General features: G+C 36.5%; 2 protein-coding genes across 4 annotated transcripts; both read left to right on the top strand.

Annotated features, from left to right (window-relative positions):
- Positions 1–472: 472 nt before the first annotated feature.
- Positions 473–3,154, top strand: LOC137726440 (uncharacterized). Of its 2 annotated transcripts, none has more exons than XM_068465372.1 (5): positions 473–734; positions 1,465–1,794; positions 1,887–2,009; positions 2,128–2,418; positions 2,755–3,154. In XM_068465372.1, exons 2-5 carry the CDS (start codon positions 1,531–1,533, stop codon positions 2,959–2,961), a joined length of 885 nt encoding a protein of 294 aa, XP_068321473.1. In that variant the 5' UTR covers positions 473–734; positions 1,465–1,530; the 3' UTR covers positions 2,962–3,154. The 2 variants fall into 2 exon arrangements, with proteins under 2 accessions (XP_068321473.1, XP_068321474.1); XM_068465373.1 differs by having other exon boundaries at positions 1,462–1,794.
- Positions 3,155–4,082: 928 nt separating this feature from the next.
- LOC137726435 (ADP-ribosylation factor GTPase-activating protein AGD5-like) lies at positions 4,083–7,912 on the top strand. Of its 2 annotated transcripts, none has more exons than XM_068465367.1 (11): positions 4,083–4,172; positions 4,964–5,022; positions 5,234–5,324; positions 5,464–5,518; positions 5,615–5,705; positions 5,823–6,018; positions 6,155–6,452; positions 6,596–6,771; positions 6,897–7,127; positions 7,211–7,269; positions 7,434–7,912. In XM_068465367.1, the coding sequence occupies exons 1-11, from the start codon at positions 4,122–4,124 to the stop codon at positions 7,591–7,593; spliced, it is 1,467 nt and encodes a 488-aa protein (XP_068321468.1). In that variant the 5' UTR covers positions 4,083–4,121; the 3' UTR covers positions 7,594–7,912. The 2 variants fall into 2 exon arrangements, with proteins under 2 accessions (XP_068321468.1, XP_068321466.1); XM_068465365.1 differs by having other exon boundaries at positions 6,593–6,771.
- The last annotated feature ends 8,183 nt before the right edge of the window (positions 7,913–16,095 follow it).

Genomic DNA, 16,095 nt, shown 5'->3' with positions numbered 1-16,095 from the left:
CGAATGCTATACGTATGTAGAGATGGATCATGAGATTCAGACCAATTAGAGGGATGGCGCTGATGGCGGGCAGGCGGCTAATATAGCAGTCGAATTATTTGAACAAGGTCTCTTCCGTGGTTCGTGTCCAACAGGACACGAACTAGCGTTAGTCGCCACGGTAGCACAAAAGGGAAGACAATACCTCGTCCCGGTGCATAAAACGACAATGGGGTTGAACCCCATTGCATGATGAGAAATATTAATGAGATTCTTTTAAAAGTGGAATTCGCCTCTTGGGCATAATTTCCATGAGGACTAAGATTCTTTTCTCTTCGCTTTCAATCCCCTTCCATCTCTTCCTCTTATATTCTTTTTTTTTTTTTTTATAAAAAATTAATATAAGATACTAACGTGGTTTAATTGTGATTGTTCAAATACGAGACAAAGGAAGGAGAGGAAAACAAAAGAGATGAGAGAATCCTTATCCTTTACAATAACAGCACTACAAAAACATAGTCCCACCTTGAGAGATTGAGAGGGTTGTTGGCATGTGATAAATGAGTAAAGTATTCAGCTTCCGATAACAAGACAGCAATCGGCATGCACACTCACTGATCCAATTCAAATAACAAGCTCAAGTGGGTCGGCGAAAATCCCATTCCTTCACTTAAATTTCAGCACAAACACAGAGGGGTCTCTCAGATTTCGTGAATTGGATCCACTCAATTACTCGGATTGGGATTGGGATTCGGGTGATTTTCTTCTTCTTCTGCTCCTTCAATTCTTGCAACTTGTTTACAATCTTTATTTAAAGACATTAGCTTTAATACGATTTCTGGAACAAGTTGAACTGTTTCAGAAAAACCTTGTTCTTTTTTTTTTTTTTTTTGGTTCTTTCACCAACATTTCAAATTCGTTATCTAATAATCTTGTTTTTCGCTATGTTAGTTTCGATCAATCATGGGTTTTCTGTGTTATTCTTTTCTGTGTGAATTGTCAGTTGTTTTAGAAAACTCAGACGAAATGCTTATATGTCTAGTGAAATCAAGATGGTTGTTTTGTTGGAATTTTCGAGCTTTAGAGGTATAATGATGGCCAACTGGCTGTCTGAACTAAAATCTTAAGAGGAAGTGAAAATTTGGAAAAAGGGTACTCTCAATGATCGTGAATTTTTCTGGTTTACTTGAAATAATCATGAATAGTGGAACCAATTGTAGAGTTTCGGTCTCGAATCTCCATAGTCTTATTGCAACATCCTTAACAACCAACTGTAGTGTGAAATTTTGGAGTAAGACGTTAACAATGTTAGGCAATTCGGAGATTGTAGTATTTAGACGCTCGAGAACATATATGTTGATGGAGATTGTAGGTGTCTATTTGAGGTGTTGCTCCTGTAAATGTTTACTTTGATAGGCATGCTTGAATATGCATCACTCGGATATGACTGACTTTTATACCTTCCACATTGAACTTAACAAGTAGAATCGGAGGATCATTTAATATTCTTTGGGGAGATTGCGACCTTGGCTTCCATCCGACTGCTGAATAATGGATTTTAGTACAATGGATCGTGGCCAGTTGACCGTGCTAGGATCCGCAGGTTGTGTGATGCTCACAATGCATTTCACAATACAGTTATTGTCGCAACATCTCTTTTACTGGAAGAACCCGAAGGAGCAGAAGGCGATAATAATTATTATTCTTATGGCTCCTATATATGCAGTTGACTCCTTTGTGGGTTTATTGGATATTAAGGGAAGCAAAACATTTTTCATGTTTTTGGACTCTATTAAGGAATGTTACGAGGCTTTGGTGAGTGCCTCCAACTTCATTACGGTTTTTGTTATTGTCAACTGTTTCATATGGCTTGTACAAATGCTAACTTCTTGTGTTCCTACTTCCAGGTAATTGCTAAGTTCTTGGCTCTTATGTATAGTTACCTGAAGATATCCATAAGCAAAAATATCGTGCCAGATGAAATCAAGGGAAGAGAAATTCACCACTCGTTTCCTATGACTCTTTTTCAGGTACGAGTTAGCTTTATGCTGTTTCAGTTTTCATCGCAATGGATATGTAAGCATAATTCATTGTGTATGTTAAATCTATCATATAATAACAGATACAATGTGGCTTTACAAACTGCAGCCTCGCACTGTTCGGTTAAACCACCAGACCCTGAAGCTACTCAAATATTGGACATGGCAGTTTGTCATCATACGCCCAGTTTGTTCTGTTTTGATGATAACTCTACAAGCACTTGGGCTGTACCCTAGTTGGTTGGGCTGGACCTTCACTGTGATTCTTAACCTTTCTGTTTCCTTAGCATTGTACTCTCTAGTGCTGTTTTACCATGTGTTTGCAAAGGAATTGGCACCACATTCGCCCCTTGCAAAGTTCCTGTGCATCAAGGGAATTGTCTTCTTCATCTTTTGGCAGGTACATCTTGTTCATTCTTTTGCATGCCCAATTTGTGTGTGCAGCTTTAGAGAAAATGCAGCCAAGGATGTAGAATGTAAACAAATCCACAAAGATACCGAGGAAAAGGATATGAAACTTATTTTACTTGTTCCAGACTGTTCGCATAATTTGATAGAACTACAATCTAAGAGTGATTATTTGCAACCTTGGTTTGTCATTCTCGGTTTTGTAACTGATCAGCTTTTGGTTAAACGCCACCTAAAAATTATTTTAAGGCCAATTATTGACTTAATTCACTCTATAAACTTTTGATTGTGCCATTTATTAACACACAAGGTTTTGATCCAATTGCAGGGAGTGGTCATTGACATATTAGCTGCTGTGGGCGTCATTCGATCTCACCATTTCTGGTTAGATGTGGAGCACATCGAGGAAGCTATTCAAAATGTCTTGACATGTTTGGAGATGGTTGTGTTTTCGGTTCTTCAGCAATATGCGTACCACGTTGCTCCTTACAGCGGAGACGTGGAGAAGAAGATGTTAAACAAGAAGAGGGAGTGATTCGAAGCATTCTCTCGTGTACGTGAATGCGATTTTTGGTTTTCCGTGTGTCAATATTTTTACCTCTGTCATATTACCTGGGTTTGGATTTGGATCAACTCTCTCATTCTTTGAAGATGAGGTGTTCAATTAGTTCGTTCATGTATTTTTTACAATATATTTCTCAAAGATAATATTTTATATTTTGTGTTTAGTTGGTGTTTATAATTGATGATTTAAATTTTTTTTTAAAAAAATGTATTATTGGTGTTGGTACAACCAAACCAAAGGACCAAATTAATATTACGACCATGCATCAATCATAATGTATAGCGAGGAGAGTACTCGTGCCATGAAAGTCGTTCTCGTCAGCAAGAGATCCTATGAGGCAGTAACTCACATCATAATCAGGGCATAATTTATGCATATTTGTACCTAATAAAGTAATTAATTACAAGTCATCCCTTTCTTGCTTATGAAAACTTGGTATTACTTTGCTCGTTGCATTGGATTTTGATTTAATCCACATAATCTAAAGGAAGGAGAATACTTTGTTTATGTATTGTGTCAAGTTGTGTATATATTATGCTGCCGAGATGAATTAGATAACCAACCTATATTTTCTACAACATAACACGTCAGGCCGAAATAAAACATATTTCCTCTAATTACAAAAAATTGGTGGTATTTACAAGGTAGAGTTTGCACAGGGAGCGACAGATTGTTTTGTTTTCTTGATCGACGGAAGCGGCAGATAAGAGGGTTGGGACTAAATAAAAGGGACTAAAAATATGTATGGTTGTCTGGTCGTTAAACCAAACAGTAGAGTGGAGAAGAAAATTCCAAACGAATGAAAAAACTGAGGGCGGCGCCGTCAAAGGCCAACAACACGCGTGACGCGAAGGGAAAAAGCCAAAATGTCCATGCCACCTTCCAATGTCCAACACACAACGACGACATCATCAGCAAAGCAAAGCAAAAGCAAATATTCCCACTTTTCCCATTTCCAGAAGCACAAACAAAGACGCAACCTGTTTTAGAGAGAGAAACAGAGGAGAGAGAGTTTAGGAGAAAGAGTTTAAGAGAGAGAGAGAGAGAGAGAGAGAGAGAGAGAGAGAGAGAGAGAGAGAGAGAGAGAGAGAGAGAAGAGGGTGTTTGGATAATTGGGTGGCAGTAGCAACATGAACCAGAAGGCTAGCGTTTCAAAAGAGCTTAATGCCAAACACAGAAAGGTGTCTCTCTCTCTTCGTTTTTTTACTTTTGTAATATCAAGTTCTGTAATTTTCTCTACTTTTTGGTTCAAAGATTTGATTTTCTCTATTATTTTTACTCAAGTTCTGTGAACTCCATTCCCGCAAGTCCTTGTTATTGCGGGAATGCAGTTTTTGGCTTTGTTGGTTTGAGTTTTTAGCTCAGCATGAATTAACAGATATGTTCCAAGTTGGCTATGGCATAATACCTTGCAATCTTAGGCCTTGTTTGGTGTTAAGGATTAGATAGGATTGGATTGGACTGGATAGAGATAACTGCTACATTCAGTGTTTGTTGAATGAAAAAAGAAAAAGGATATCGCTCCAAGTTTGCTTCTAGATGGAAAACTGTGATTGGGTTTATGTGCTTTATTGATTCATGAACTTTTTCAGTGCTGCTTTTTCATTTTGGCTGAGCAAACTGGGTTTTTATAAATCATGATTTTTATCGGTTTTGAAAATTTCTTCAAAACCCATCAACAATTTTATTTTTGATCATTATCACCAACCGTTTATGTTTATCTTGCGCTGCCGGTCTCAAATCAAAGGAGGGCGTCAGGTAGTCAACAGTTGACACTTTTTTTCCACATCGAATCCTTATGATATTGTCACCGTCCCGTATTATTCTTAAAATACCCTAGAGTGATTCTTAATCTTATTTTGGTTACGACACTATCTACCTGAGCTAGAGTGGATGTTCATCTTATTACCTCTGATTTGGTTTGGTCTCATTTCTGTTTTTTTTTTTTTTTTTTTTTTTTTTTTGTATGTAGATATTGGAGGGTCTTCTTAAACTACAAGAGAACAGAGAATGCGCAGACTGCAAAACCAAGTACGTATCTGGTGACGAACTATTGAGATTAGTTTTTTTTTCATTAAATCATAAGCACACGATAGGTTGAATTGCAAAGAGCAAGGGGAAGAAACCGACTAATGCAAGCTATTTAGTTTTAATACTGTATTTTGGTAAAGGATTATTTCATCATTAACATCTTATATGAATGGGTAACTTGTTGTAATGTTACCTCATTTTTTTGTTGCAGAGTTCCACGATGGGCTAGCGTGAATCTTGGTATCTTCATATGCATGCAATGTTCAGGGATCCACAGGAGTCTTGGGGTACATATATCACAGGTATAATTTTCGGCTATGCAAACTTCGAATTCATTTTCCTGTTTGTATAGTGCTCAATTCCATATTTTCTACGTTATGCTAATGAATTTCGGTTCAATTTTTTTCCCGCATTATTCTGATGATTTGGATGCTTTTGAAGGTGAGATCTGCGACTTTGGATACATGGCTCCCAGAGCAGGTTGCGTTTATCCAATGTAAGTACCAATGCTGTTTTACCAGCTTCTTATCATTCTGGTGGGAGTCGAGTTTGAAATAATGGTGCAAGTACTGAAATTCATTTTGGTTGCTAGCTATGGGAAACAATAAAGCGAATAGTTATTGGGAAGCCGAGTTGCCTCCTAAGTATGACAGAGTTGGAATCGAGAATTTCATTCGAGCAAAGTATGACTTCGTTTTTTCTTGGTTTAGATTCTTGGTATATGTATGATGCACGACTAGTTTTTCATTTTCGGTTCATATTTGGGGCTTAGGTGTTTGAGTGCTTATGTTCTCTATTAGGTATGAACACAAAAAATGGGTTCCTAGGGATGGAAAAGCGAAATCACCTGCGAGGGTGAGTGAGGCAATGACTTCCGTTTATAGAGCGAGACCTGAAACTAGTACTCAACATGTCCATTTGAAAAAGATGGAACAGTTTTCCGAGGAGCAGAAAGGTGCTCGTACACACAGTACAAATAACTTGACAACGCAGCAGGTAGATTTTATTCGGTTATTTCCCTCTCGATTGACAACTGATACATATCATGCTGCTTCTTGTTTTAGTATATCTCTTGGTTCCTTTCTCTGTTGATGGTGTTGATGAAAGTAAACTTGTTGGTCTTGGTGGACAGATCAGTCATGATCCAAAACAACAAGAACTTGTGCAGAAACCAAAACAACAAGAACTTGTGCAGAAACCAAAACAACAAGAACTTGATCAGAAACCTAAACCACAAGAACTTGCACAGGAACCAAAACCAGTAGTCTTGAAAGTTGAACCAGCAAGTGAGTCAGGTAGTGTTAGGCCCGTTTCAGAACCAGTTAAAGTGGATTATGCTACTCATTTGTTCAATTTGCTATCCATGGAGGAAGCTATAGAAAATGACTCGGTGATACCTGCCAATACGAATACATTGGCTGGTAACCAGGGTATGTTTCTTTTATTTATCATCATGAGAGAACTGTTGCTTCATTATCTCGCATTCCATCGATGAAAATCTCCAAATCGATTACATCTTACAAGTTTGGCTTTGGCCTTACCGCTGACCTCGTACCTCTTTAACATGCAGCAGTTGAAACAAAGTTGACAGAAGAGAAAAGTAAAAGGCCAGAATCATCCGAAAGCAAGATTCAACCAAAATATGGTGGTCTCGAGGATTTATTTGTACATCCAACCCCCGACACTCAACCGTTTTCAATGAAACCTCAGAATTATGTGCAGAATGACCTCATGAACTTATTCAAGAAGGTATATGTTGCAAAGTTGTTTAGCATGCCATATCTAACTATTGATACAGTGTTGTGATAGAATTTGATCTGTCGATGAACTATGTAGGTTTACGTTTAACAAATTTCATATTGGATTTTGGGCAGTCCAGCGTGACTTCTCCATCCTCTGTGCATCAGCAGCAACTTGCAATGACATCCCAACAACAAGCATTACCCTTGGCGACTGTGGTGAAATCTAGTGGATCCCATTCCGCTCCTGCATACGTACAACCTGGCTCCCATTCTATCCAGCACTTAGCTGCCCGAAATGGGCAAAGCATTGGTCGCCAAGTTCCTGGATACCTGGTACCTGTTCATCCACAACATTATCCTCAGGTTGTGCTTATGACAAAGCTTACAACTAGTGTTTTCCATTTGATGTTCCATCTCTTATCTTGTCATTGCTTTTCTTGCACCAGATTGGAAACAGCCATCATACACGTCCGGTAGGGAATACAGTTCCTTTCCAAACATCAAGGTACACATTATATATCAGTTCGACATGATCATGATAAATTCACCCTGTACTATAATATAGGGCGGTATCTGAAACCATATGATTCAGACTGAAATATTTTTGAAAATAAAAAAATGAAGAACATTGATTAACCATGTGATTTTTTTGTGAAACTTTTCTTGCAGCATGTACAGGACGAGGCCAGTAACTCCAATTAATGGTGTCACAAACATCGGAGCTAACGGATTTTCATCAGCGTCACCAATATCTTCTTTCCCTTCAATAAAGTCAGGAAGCGATTTTGATTTCTCATCATTAACTCAAGGATTGTTTACCAAACGGTGAGCAGTTGCTCCTGCTGCGAGTAAAATGAGCCGCTTTAATCAATCATCGGTACAGATTCTACAGAATGATGATGGAGAATTATTGGAGCAATAGTATTTTAGATGATTCCTTCATAAGATGTTGATTTCAATTGTATCAGTAGGCCTGTCTCAATAAATTTGGGTTCGTATTGCTTGGAATGAATTAGGCCTTTTCATCTTTGTTAAATGACGAAAGCTAGGATTAAACGTGTTCATCCCAGCACACGAGGTCATGTTCATTCCCTTCCCCTTTAGAGATCAAGATCGATTAAATACGATTCATATTTGCTTTATGATTCCTTCTAATTTGTGGTTTAGTTCCATTTTTTTTTTTTTTTTTTTTGCTCTAGGTTAGTTCTAATACCTCGTTAATTCTTACTAGCTTTAGGGCTGGTTTATTTTTAAGTTTTCAAATTTCTAATAGAGTTGTTATTGGCACTATAGAAATGTCATCCCGGTTTCTTTTTAATTGGAATGTAAGGTTTTTTGGAATGCCAATAACAGTTCCCGTTTCCAATTTGTTTGCAAGTTTTCATCAAGAAGAAAGAAAACTAATTTGGAAGCTGATTAGGAGTACCCTAATAGTAATCCTTGTCTAATTAGGAGAGTTTTATTTTCCGTCTCCTGCATTGAGAGTGTATAACTTATCCTTGTACGATTACGTCTATTTGGCCTTTCTTGCTGTCCACGCTTTATGAATCTCTATATATAATATATTTACCTTCTCAATGCGACGAACAGATTCAAAGAGTACTCAGATTGAAATATTACGGTAAACCTGTTCTTGACATAATTTCAGAATATAGTTCCGGTATCGCCCTAGCTAATTACTATCAGACAATCAGTTCATCTTAGGTATCTCCAAGCCTTTCCTTCCCCATGGAGCATCAGCATAAAACGAACGTCGTGAATATTGATGATCTCCCTAAGGACCTATTCGTTCGAATCCTTTCATGGCTCCCTTGCAACTTGGTTTTCCAATGCATGTGCGTGTCCAAGCGTTGGTTCGTGCTCCTCAACAGTTCGTATTTTGTTCGCCAGTTTTCACGTTTCCAAAGGGAATTAGAACAAAATCCCATCACGGGTAGTGTGTTGTTCTCTTGGTCTTCATTATGTCGCTACAATCGTTGCCTATATCCCAAGCTCCCAAAATCTATAACACAGAGATTTTATACTAAGAGTTTCCTTCCGCGGCGTTCTGACGGTGTATTTTACAAATCACTGTTAGTGTCGATGTATAATGACTTAGCTTTGTGCAACAACGAAGCTGGGGAAAGTTATTACTATATCTGCAATACATACACCATGCAATGGGTTGCTCTTCCGCCATTGAAATTCGAATGGAGGAGAGATAGAGTAGGATTCATCTGCGATCCTTACAGGGAAGATGATAAAAATTTGGAACAAGATGGTTCTAGTAGTAGTAACGCTGAATATAGGTGCAGGGTTGTGCTAATTCATCACAAACACAATGCTCTTAAATTAAACATGGTGATGTTTTCTTCCGAGACTGGTGAATGGAGAGAGTTTGTTGTACCATGCCGACCAAAAAATCATTTGGTGTTCTGCGAGTCTTACATGAATTTGGCCCAGCCGGAAGGAGTTGCTTTCAAAGGAAAGTTGTATTGGTCGGGTAAAGCCGGGATTATGGAGTTGGATCCGTTGGCATACGACAGTAACAAAAACATTACTGGTAGTACTAGTAATGCTGATGTTTTCGATAAATGTCGCTTCATTAACATTGATCACGAGCATCAAGATGAATCGGATTACTCTAGATCTAGACGCTTATGTGTGCGGCGAGGCTGTTTGTGCCTCACAGATGTGGTCAATGGGAGTCGCGTTCATATTTGGGGGTTCAAAGGAGAGATTGAGGAAGGAAACTTTTGCTTGATATATAACGTTTCCTTGTCCCCAATGCTCGATGAATCTGGTCTTCGTCACTTGCACCGTGCTTCAACTAAACTGCTGCATTTGAACTCGTTTGATGAGGATATCGTGTATTTAGAAGCGGATAAATGCATCTTCATTTGCAACATTCGTACAGAGACGGTTTTGGCTAAGCATGAATCGGATGATAAAAAAATCCGTGCGTTCCCGTTTGTCCTCCCACGATGGCCGACACCACTTCCTAGCATAGCCACCATGCGTGCTTCCACAACAAGGAAGTCTAGAACTACTAAAGTTTGTAACAGTGGCGTTTCTATGATTCATACTGCCAACCATACTTAACCACCATGTGTACTTCATGATATACATGATTAGAAGGCAGAACTTATTAGTTGTACATTATTATTATTATTATTTTTGTTGAATATAATCTAGATTTTCAGTTTTCTTTAGCAATGTGAGAAGAGATCAATGTAAAAATACTAATAAAGTTACGATGCTCGTAGCCTCCTACAACCATACAAAAATAGATGATAGTTTTGTTCGCAAAAATAATTAAAATTAAAATAATGTCTCGCATCATACAATTTTCGTGAAAAAACTGCTATTGTTAAATTTGAGCATTAAAAAACCTTTTCAAACTTGTCTTACTATTTATTGAGAAAGATTCTAATTTGATCATATGATCGATGAGCCTCATGCGCAGTACATAAAAAAACGACCAATATGACCCATGAGCATATTCTTTCCATCTCTATTCCCATGGAGAATGTTTAGTTGTAACGGGAATACGGATGATATATCACGTGTTTTTATTATGACGGTCACACTGAAAAATCTCTCATTCTCGTGTGAGTATTGTCTGAGGTGTAGGGTTGAGTGATCCAATTCAGATTATAGAGAATATACTGATATGCAACTATGAATATTCTGTAAACCGTAACAATGGAGGAAATTTACAAATGGCAGACACTCAATAAATGGACGGTGTAAACGGTAAACTGTTGATCAGTAACGACTTTGGAGTGAAGACTTTGACTGGGAATCCTCGTACGTACGTAACCAAATATCCTTCCCTCGTCTTGCAGCTGCCCAATCAGCACACCCCATTTGCTGGCTTTTCCCTCTCACCACCGCCCGCCCAATATTTTGAGGAGAGGGTGACAAATCACTGGCATGCAAAAGTAACCATGCATCTTTATGATTAATTTAATTTAATTTGATTAGCTACCTTCATTATCCTTATTCAAATTACTTTGGAAAATTAAGTAATTTAATTAACATGACAACGACTAGCACAATCCCATAACATGGTAACGGCCCTTTTGCACTTTTTTCTTGTCAATGGCCCCACGTCCACCCTTCGTTCACACTGGAGATAAATAATAAGTGGTATATTGTGTTTTCATTCTTAAAAGAGATTAGTTGGTGGTTTTTTTCATTGTATTCTATTTTTTTTAAGGAGTCGGAAGGACGCACATAGGTATTTTAACCTTCAATTGATCACTATTTTATGATTCACCGGTGCAAAATTCAAACTCAGGAAATGGAGTGTGAAATACGAAACTAGCATTCGTAATATCCCATAAATTCTTAACCAAAAAGATGTTCCCTTTATACTGGGGCACACGTTATCCATATCAAAATTTATGCATGTAGTTGGGGGCAGTTGGATAAGGTATAGATGGAAAAAAAGATGAACACGCGCATTGTAAAGTTTACGTTTGATTTCGTAGAAGTTGGCCATTAGGAGAAATCGCAGGCATGCAAAGATTTTGCAATTTGGATGATTAGGTCCACAGAAAAGTGCCGTGTATATAAGATTAAGGCCGACAGACTTACCTGAAACGAAGGCACCACGAACAAATTGACTTATCCTTCTTCTGTTTATCTGTATTTGTGTGTATGAACATATTTTTTTAGAAAATGAGAAGGAGAGAGGGGGAGAGAGAGATATAGAGAGAGAGAGAGAGAGAGAGAGAGAGAGAAAGAACATGGGGGGAGTGGGGAGGTTTTTGTTTTTTTTTTTTTGTTTTTTTTTTAATTTTAAATATTAGAGATATTTTAACATCACATGTAGGTGAGGCTTCAATAAAAAATAGTAAATTTGAACCTATGAAATTACATTATTGCCCATCATTTTTTTTTTTTGTATGATAAAAGACTAAGTTGTCTTTTTACCTTCTTTTGATTGATAAAGAGGATTTCATTAATTAATAAAGATAATATACATGCATTGCTTAATTGACAAGGTAACTGTCATATATTTATTTATCAACTGTCTGTATTTGAACCGTATATTAACTACCTCCCAAGTCTCAACGAACAATAAACTGCCATTTAAGTCAATATTTGTCCCATTTGTTTCGTTTATCCGTTTTTTCCATGGATGGTCGGTTTGGCTCTAGGAAGCAGTCCACCCAACCATGCAAAAATGTAATCTCTTGACAGTCGACAACATCCTCACACGCGTGTATCCTATCAATATGCAGTTTCTACCTCATTAAGTTAAAGGTATTGTCCATCCGTTCGAAGTCACGTTGGAGTCTCACTTTTTCTCATATGGCTTGTATTAAAAAAAAAAAAAAATATATATATATATATATATATATATATATATATATGCAGCCTAACTATATGAAAATTGACGGATATTAGGGTGGACCTAGCTTCTTTGCCTTTCCACTTCTCATATACTCTCATCCTCTTTTATTTGTGCGGTCACGGTTAAACCACATCAACATTTTATATTACTATTGATTTTTATCTTATTATCTCTATAAAAAAAAAAATCAATATAAAATGTTGACGTGGTTTAACCATGACCGTAATAAGAAAGGATGAAAGTGCATGGGAAGTTGAAGGGCAGAGAAGCCGGGTTCTATTAGGGTAAGGTGGTTAATGGTTAGTTGTCATGACAGTATAATTAGGGTGAGGTGGTTAATTGTTAGTCGTCGGGACACTACAAGATACGTCCTTTACACTTAGACACTAAAATGTCAATCACTATTACTAGTTTTTCTTATTTAGTAGGCCTATATATGTATAGGCTAAAAGAGCTTAACAGATTCGTATAACTCTTCATTTTGGTTCCTGAGATCATCAAATATTTTGATTATTTCATGAAAAATCTTCATTAAGACAACCAAAATGAAGAAAAAAAAACCTCAAATTTGTCAAATCATTTTAACCTATTGTTTATTAAATTGAGGATATTTTTATTATTTTGGTCCTTATTTAATAGAGATTTTTCACTACCAAAATGATTGATGGTGGAACTCATGACCACTTCTATGATTTCAAATCTCAAGAATTAAAATAAAAACTTATGTCAATTTCAGATATCATTTTAGTTAAAGTGCCTTATCTATCTATATATCCACGACCCCACTATATGGTTTGCAATTTGCTTGGTATTTCGATGTGGACTTACTTTTCATATTGTTAAATCTTGGTTATTTTCCACAAGTTCTAGATGATCTTTCATCATCTGGTCAGACAAATAAACCTACAGCATATTATTTGAGTTGACAAGCACCATCTATCTGTCCCTCTTTGTTTTGCTCATAATTATTGTATGTTAACAGCCAATTTTTCTACATGTTCATGATATTTGTAGTTTAGTCGGTCAAATATTTCTACATGTCCATGATAGCCTAAATATTTTGTTCGTTTAAAGGGAAGCTATTAACATCTTGCATGACATTGCCACATCCATCACGAAGCAAACATAAATTTTTCTGTGAATCAGCAGCACAAATCACCTAGTATATAATTTCATAAGTTATAATAAAGGTGAACGACATAATTAATATATTATATATTTAAAATAAGTAACGAAATACTAATTCGTGTGCTATTATTTTTAGTGGTATAGTAATATTACGCCACCGTATCCCAAATTCATAAAAATAAAAAATAAAATTAAAAAAAATAGCTCATAAAACAATGACCTATCTCATGGGACTTTGGAGGAGTTCCCTGGGTAGTCTGGTAGCTCTGGAAGGAGGCAACTAACGATGCATCTTTATCAATCAATTACCTTATCCTCTATTTATTTAATTTCTTCTGCAATTAACTAATTTTTGAGAGCGACTAGTTACAATTTCATACCATGACATGCACCTTGTCTATACAAAAGAACACAAATTAAAGACGCAATTAGTCCGCCCTTCGTTCAGATTTCACACACACTAGTTGATATAAATTTGGTGGTTCCTTGGATTATTATTAGATTTGCAAGTCTTGATGTAACAGAAATGTTGCGTCTTCGTGACCAAAAGGTCACGGGTTCAAATCATAGAAACAGACTTTTTGCGAAGCAAGAGTAAGGTTGCATGCAATAGATGTTTCCTCCAACCCTTACAAAGCGGAAGCTTTGTTAGCTTAGAGTCGCTTTTTTTTATGTCACTTGAGAGCTTTTTGAGTTTAATAATATACGTGATCTTACTAACTCACATGTCATAATATAAGTAAAGATTTTTGCTTTGCAATTTGGGTGAGTTCAGGTCGACAAAAAAGTGTCACGACCAGAACTTCAACTGAAACTAAAGCACACCGACCTGTTGAGATTGACCTTCTGTTTCTCTCCAAATATATACATCGATCGCTTAATTGACAATTTCACTTCCATATATAATTACCAAGTAATTACCTGTAGTTTAACGTCCAAAATACTAATTACATCTAAGTGAACAATTGACTAATCTTCAGTTTGCCCATTTGTTTATCTGTTAATTATTCTTCAGTAGTCTTCCTGAAACTTCCCCGTTTGTTTCGGTAGTCCGTTTTTCGCCGATGGTCGGTTAGGAATTGTGGTAGTATTATTACAAATGCTATATGGGCCATGTTAAGTGTGGATATTATTATTTAAATTTGAAATAATAGATAATATTGATCTTCTTCAAGACTTCAAATATTTGTAGGTCATCTTTCATGAATGCATCGTATGGTCACTCGTCAGATGTCTCTACACAAATAATCATATATTTAGTTGAGTTGACAAGCACCAACCATCTCAATGCCCCTCTTTGCTTCTGTGTCAAATTATTAATTAACTGTCATTTTCAGGGAAAACTTGCTTGCACTCCCAGATTTTACCAAGACGTTCAACGTCAATGGTATAATGTTATGTAGGAAAGATATATAAAACGTATGGCACAATATCATAAGCACTGCGGTCGGCATTCTGAGAGTGTAGGAAAGTTTCTCTCGTTATTTTCTTCTCCTAAACGAATGTTAACAAGTGCACACATATTTACATGGGAATGGATCTGTGACATAACTTTTTTAACACAATTTTTAACAGATGGTTTTATAGGACTCACTTCGTAATATATTTCAACGATCTAAATCATCTATCTTTTAGGTCTTCTATCAAGGATCATGTCTACCAAAAATCACTCAAATCTAAAATCATATGAAAGTTGGATTAAGGATTTAAGGTTTATTTGTAAATCGTATTGTTTATTTTCTTCACTACAAATGAATGTTTTAATGGTTTTGAATTTGTCTAATTTTTTCAATGATGATCTACGAATGACGTTTGTTAAAGATAAATAGTTCGGATAGTTAGCATACATTACGGAATGAGCCCTGTAAAAATGTGTAAAAGTTGATGCCACGTAACCGCCCCATATATTTACACGCCATGAGACAAATTAAGTTCATCTCCAAGGATCAAGACTATAAATTTTCACTTGTCATACTACGGTTTGTTATCAAACTTAATGTTTTTTTTTTTCATTGTGCAAACTGTGGTGTGGAAAATACTTTCAATTTTTATTTTGCTGGATTTAGGGGTATACGTACATTTGTTGAATCAGTAAACAAATATTTAGGTATGTAATCATCCTTTTGCGTGTGATTAGTCGATTAGATGGTTAAGATTAGTCAACATTATTCTAATCAAGTTGACTTAAACAAATAAATATTCTTATAATCTTTCAGTCGCAGGATCCAGTGCCATAAGATCAAGGTTACGTGGTCGGTTTAGAGGTACACTTTGCGATGTACAAAACACGCGGTGGCCGTCACTGGCCAGCTGCTAGGGAGGAGCGTCTCCGCCCCCTTGGACCAGTGACTCATGTTTATGACTCTTCGGTGTAACAAGAACACGGCTCGATAAATTAAGTGTAATAACACAACTATTTGAGAATTTTTTTCAAGTTTACAACTTATTGTATTTTTACACCTAGTTTGTCGGGCCGTGTTCCTGACACTATGAAACCTTTTTTTTTATGATCATGATATTACTACGCCAAAAATTATCTTAGTACTATGGTTTAATAGTATTTATTTTTACTTGTAAGTGAAAGATTTTAGAAATATTATATCGTTTGTTCAAGAAAAAAAAATTCAAAATAATGCTCACGATCTTAATATTCTCCTGAAGTAACGGTCAAATAATGCTCCCAAGATTTCAAAATAATGCCTTCAAGAACTAATTCGAACTAATGCTTTCTATACTTTTTGATAAATAATAATACTACTAAACTTTTCTATCACCTAAAGCCGACAGTCCTCTTTACCTTGATCCAAAAAAAAAACAAGGTGACCCCATTTACAAATGAATATTGGTCTAAACAAACAA

The sequence above is a fragment of the Pyrus communis genome, chromosome 2, assembly GCF_963583255.1.
Source record: "Pyrus communis chromosome 2, drPyrComm1.1, whole genome shotgun sequence".
NCBI lineage: Eukaryota > Viridiplantae > Streptophyta > Magnoliopsida > Rosales > Rosaceae > Pyrus > Pyrus communis.
This window is presented reverse-complemented; position numbering and strand designations above follow the sequence as displayed.

Coding starts and splice junctions, on each gene's coding strand:
- LOC137726440 (XM_068465372.1), top strand. CDS start 1,531: ATGGATTTTAGTACAATGGATCGTGGCCAGTTGACCGTGCTAGGATCC. Junction 1,795..1,886: donor AGGAATGTTACGAGGCTTTG/GTGAGTGCCTCC, acceptor TCCTACTTCCAG/GTAATTGCTAAGTTCTTGGC. Junction 2,419..2,754: donor TCTTCTTCATCTTTTGGCAG/GTACATCTTGTT, acceptor ATCCAATTGCAG/GGAGTGGTCATTGACATATT.
- LOC137726435 (XM_068465365.1), top strand. CDS start 4,122: ATGAACCAGAAGGCTAGCGTTTCAAAAGAGCTTAATGCCAAACACAGA. Junction 4,173..4,963: donor TTAATGCCAAACACAGAAAG/GTGTCTCTCTCT, acceptor TTTTGTATGTAG/ATATTGGAGGGTCTTCTTAA. Junction 5,706..5,822: donor GAGAATTTCATTCGAGCAAA/GTATGACTTCGT, acceptor GTTCTCTATTAG/GTATGAACACAAAAAATGGG.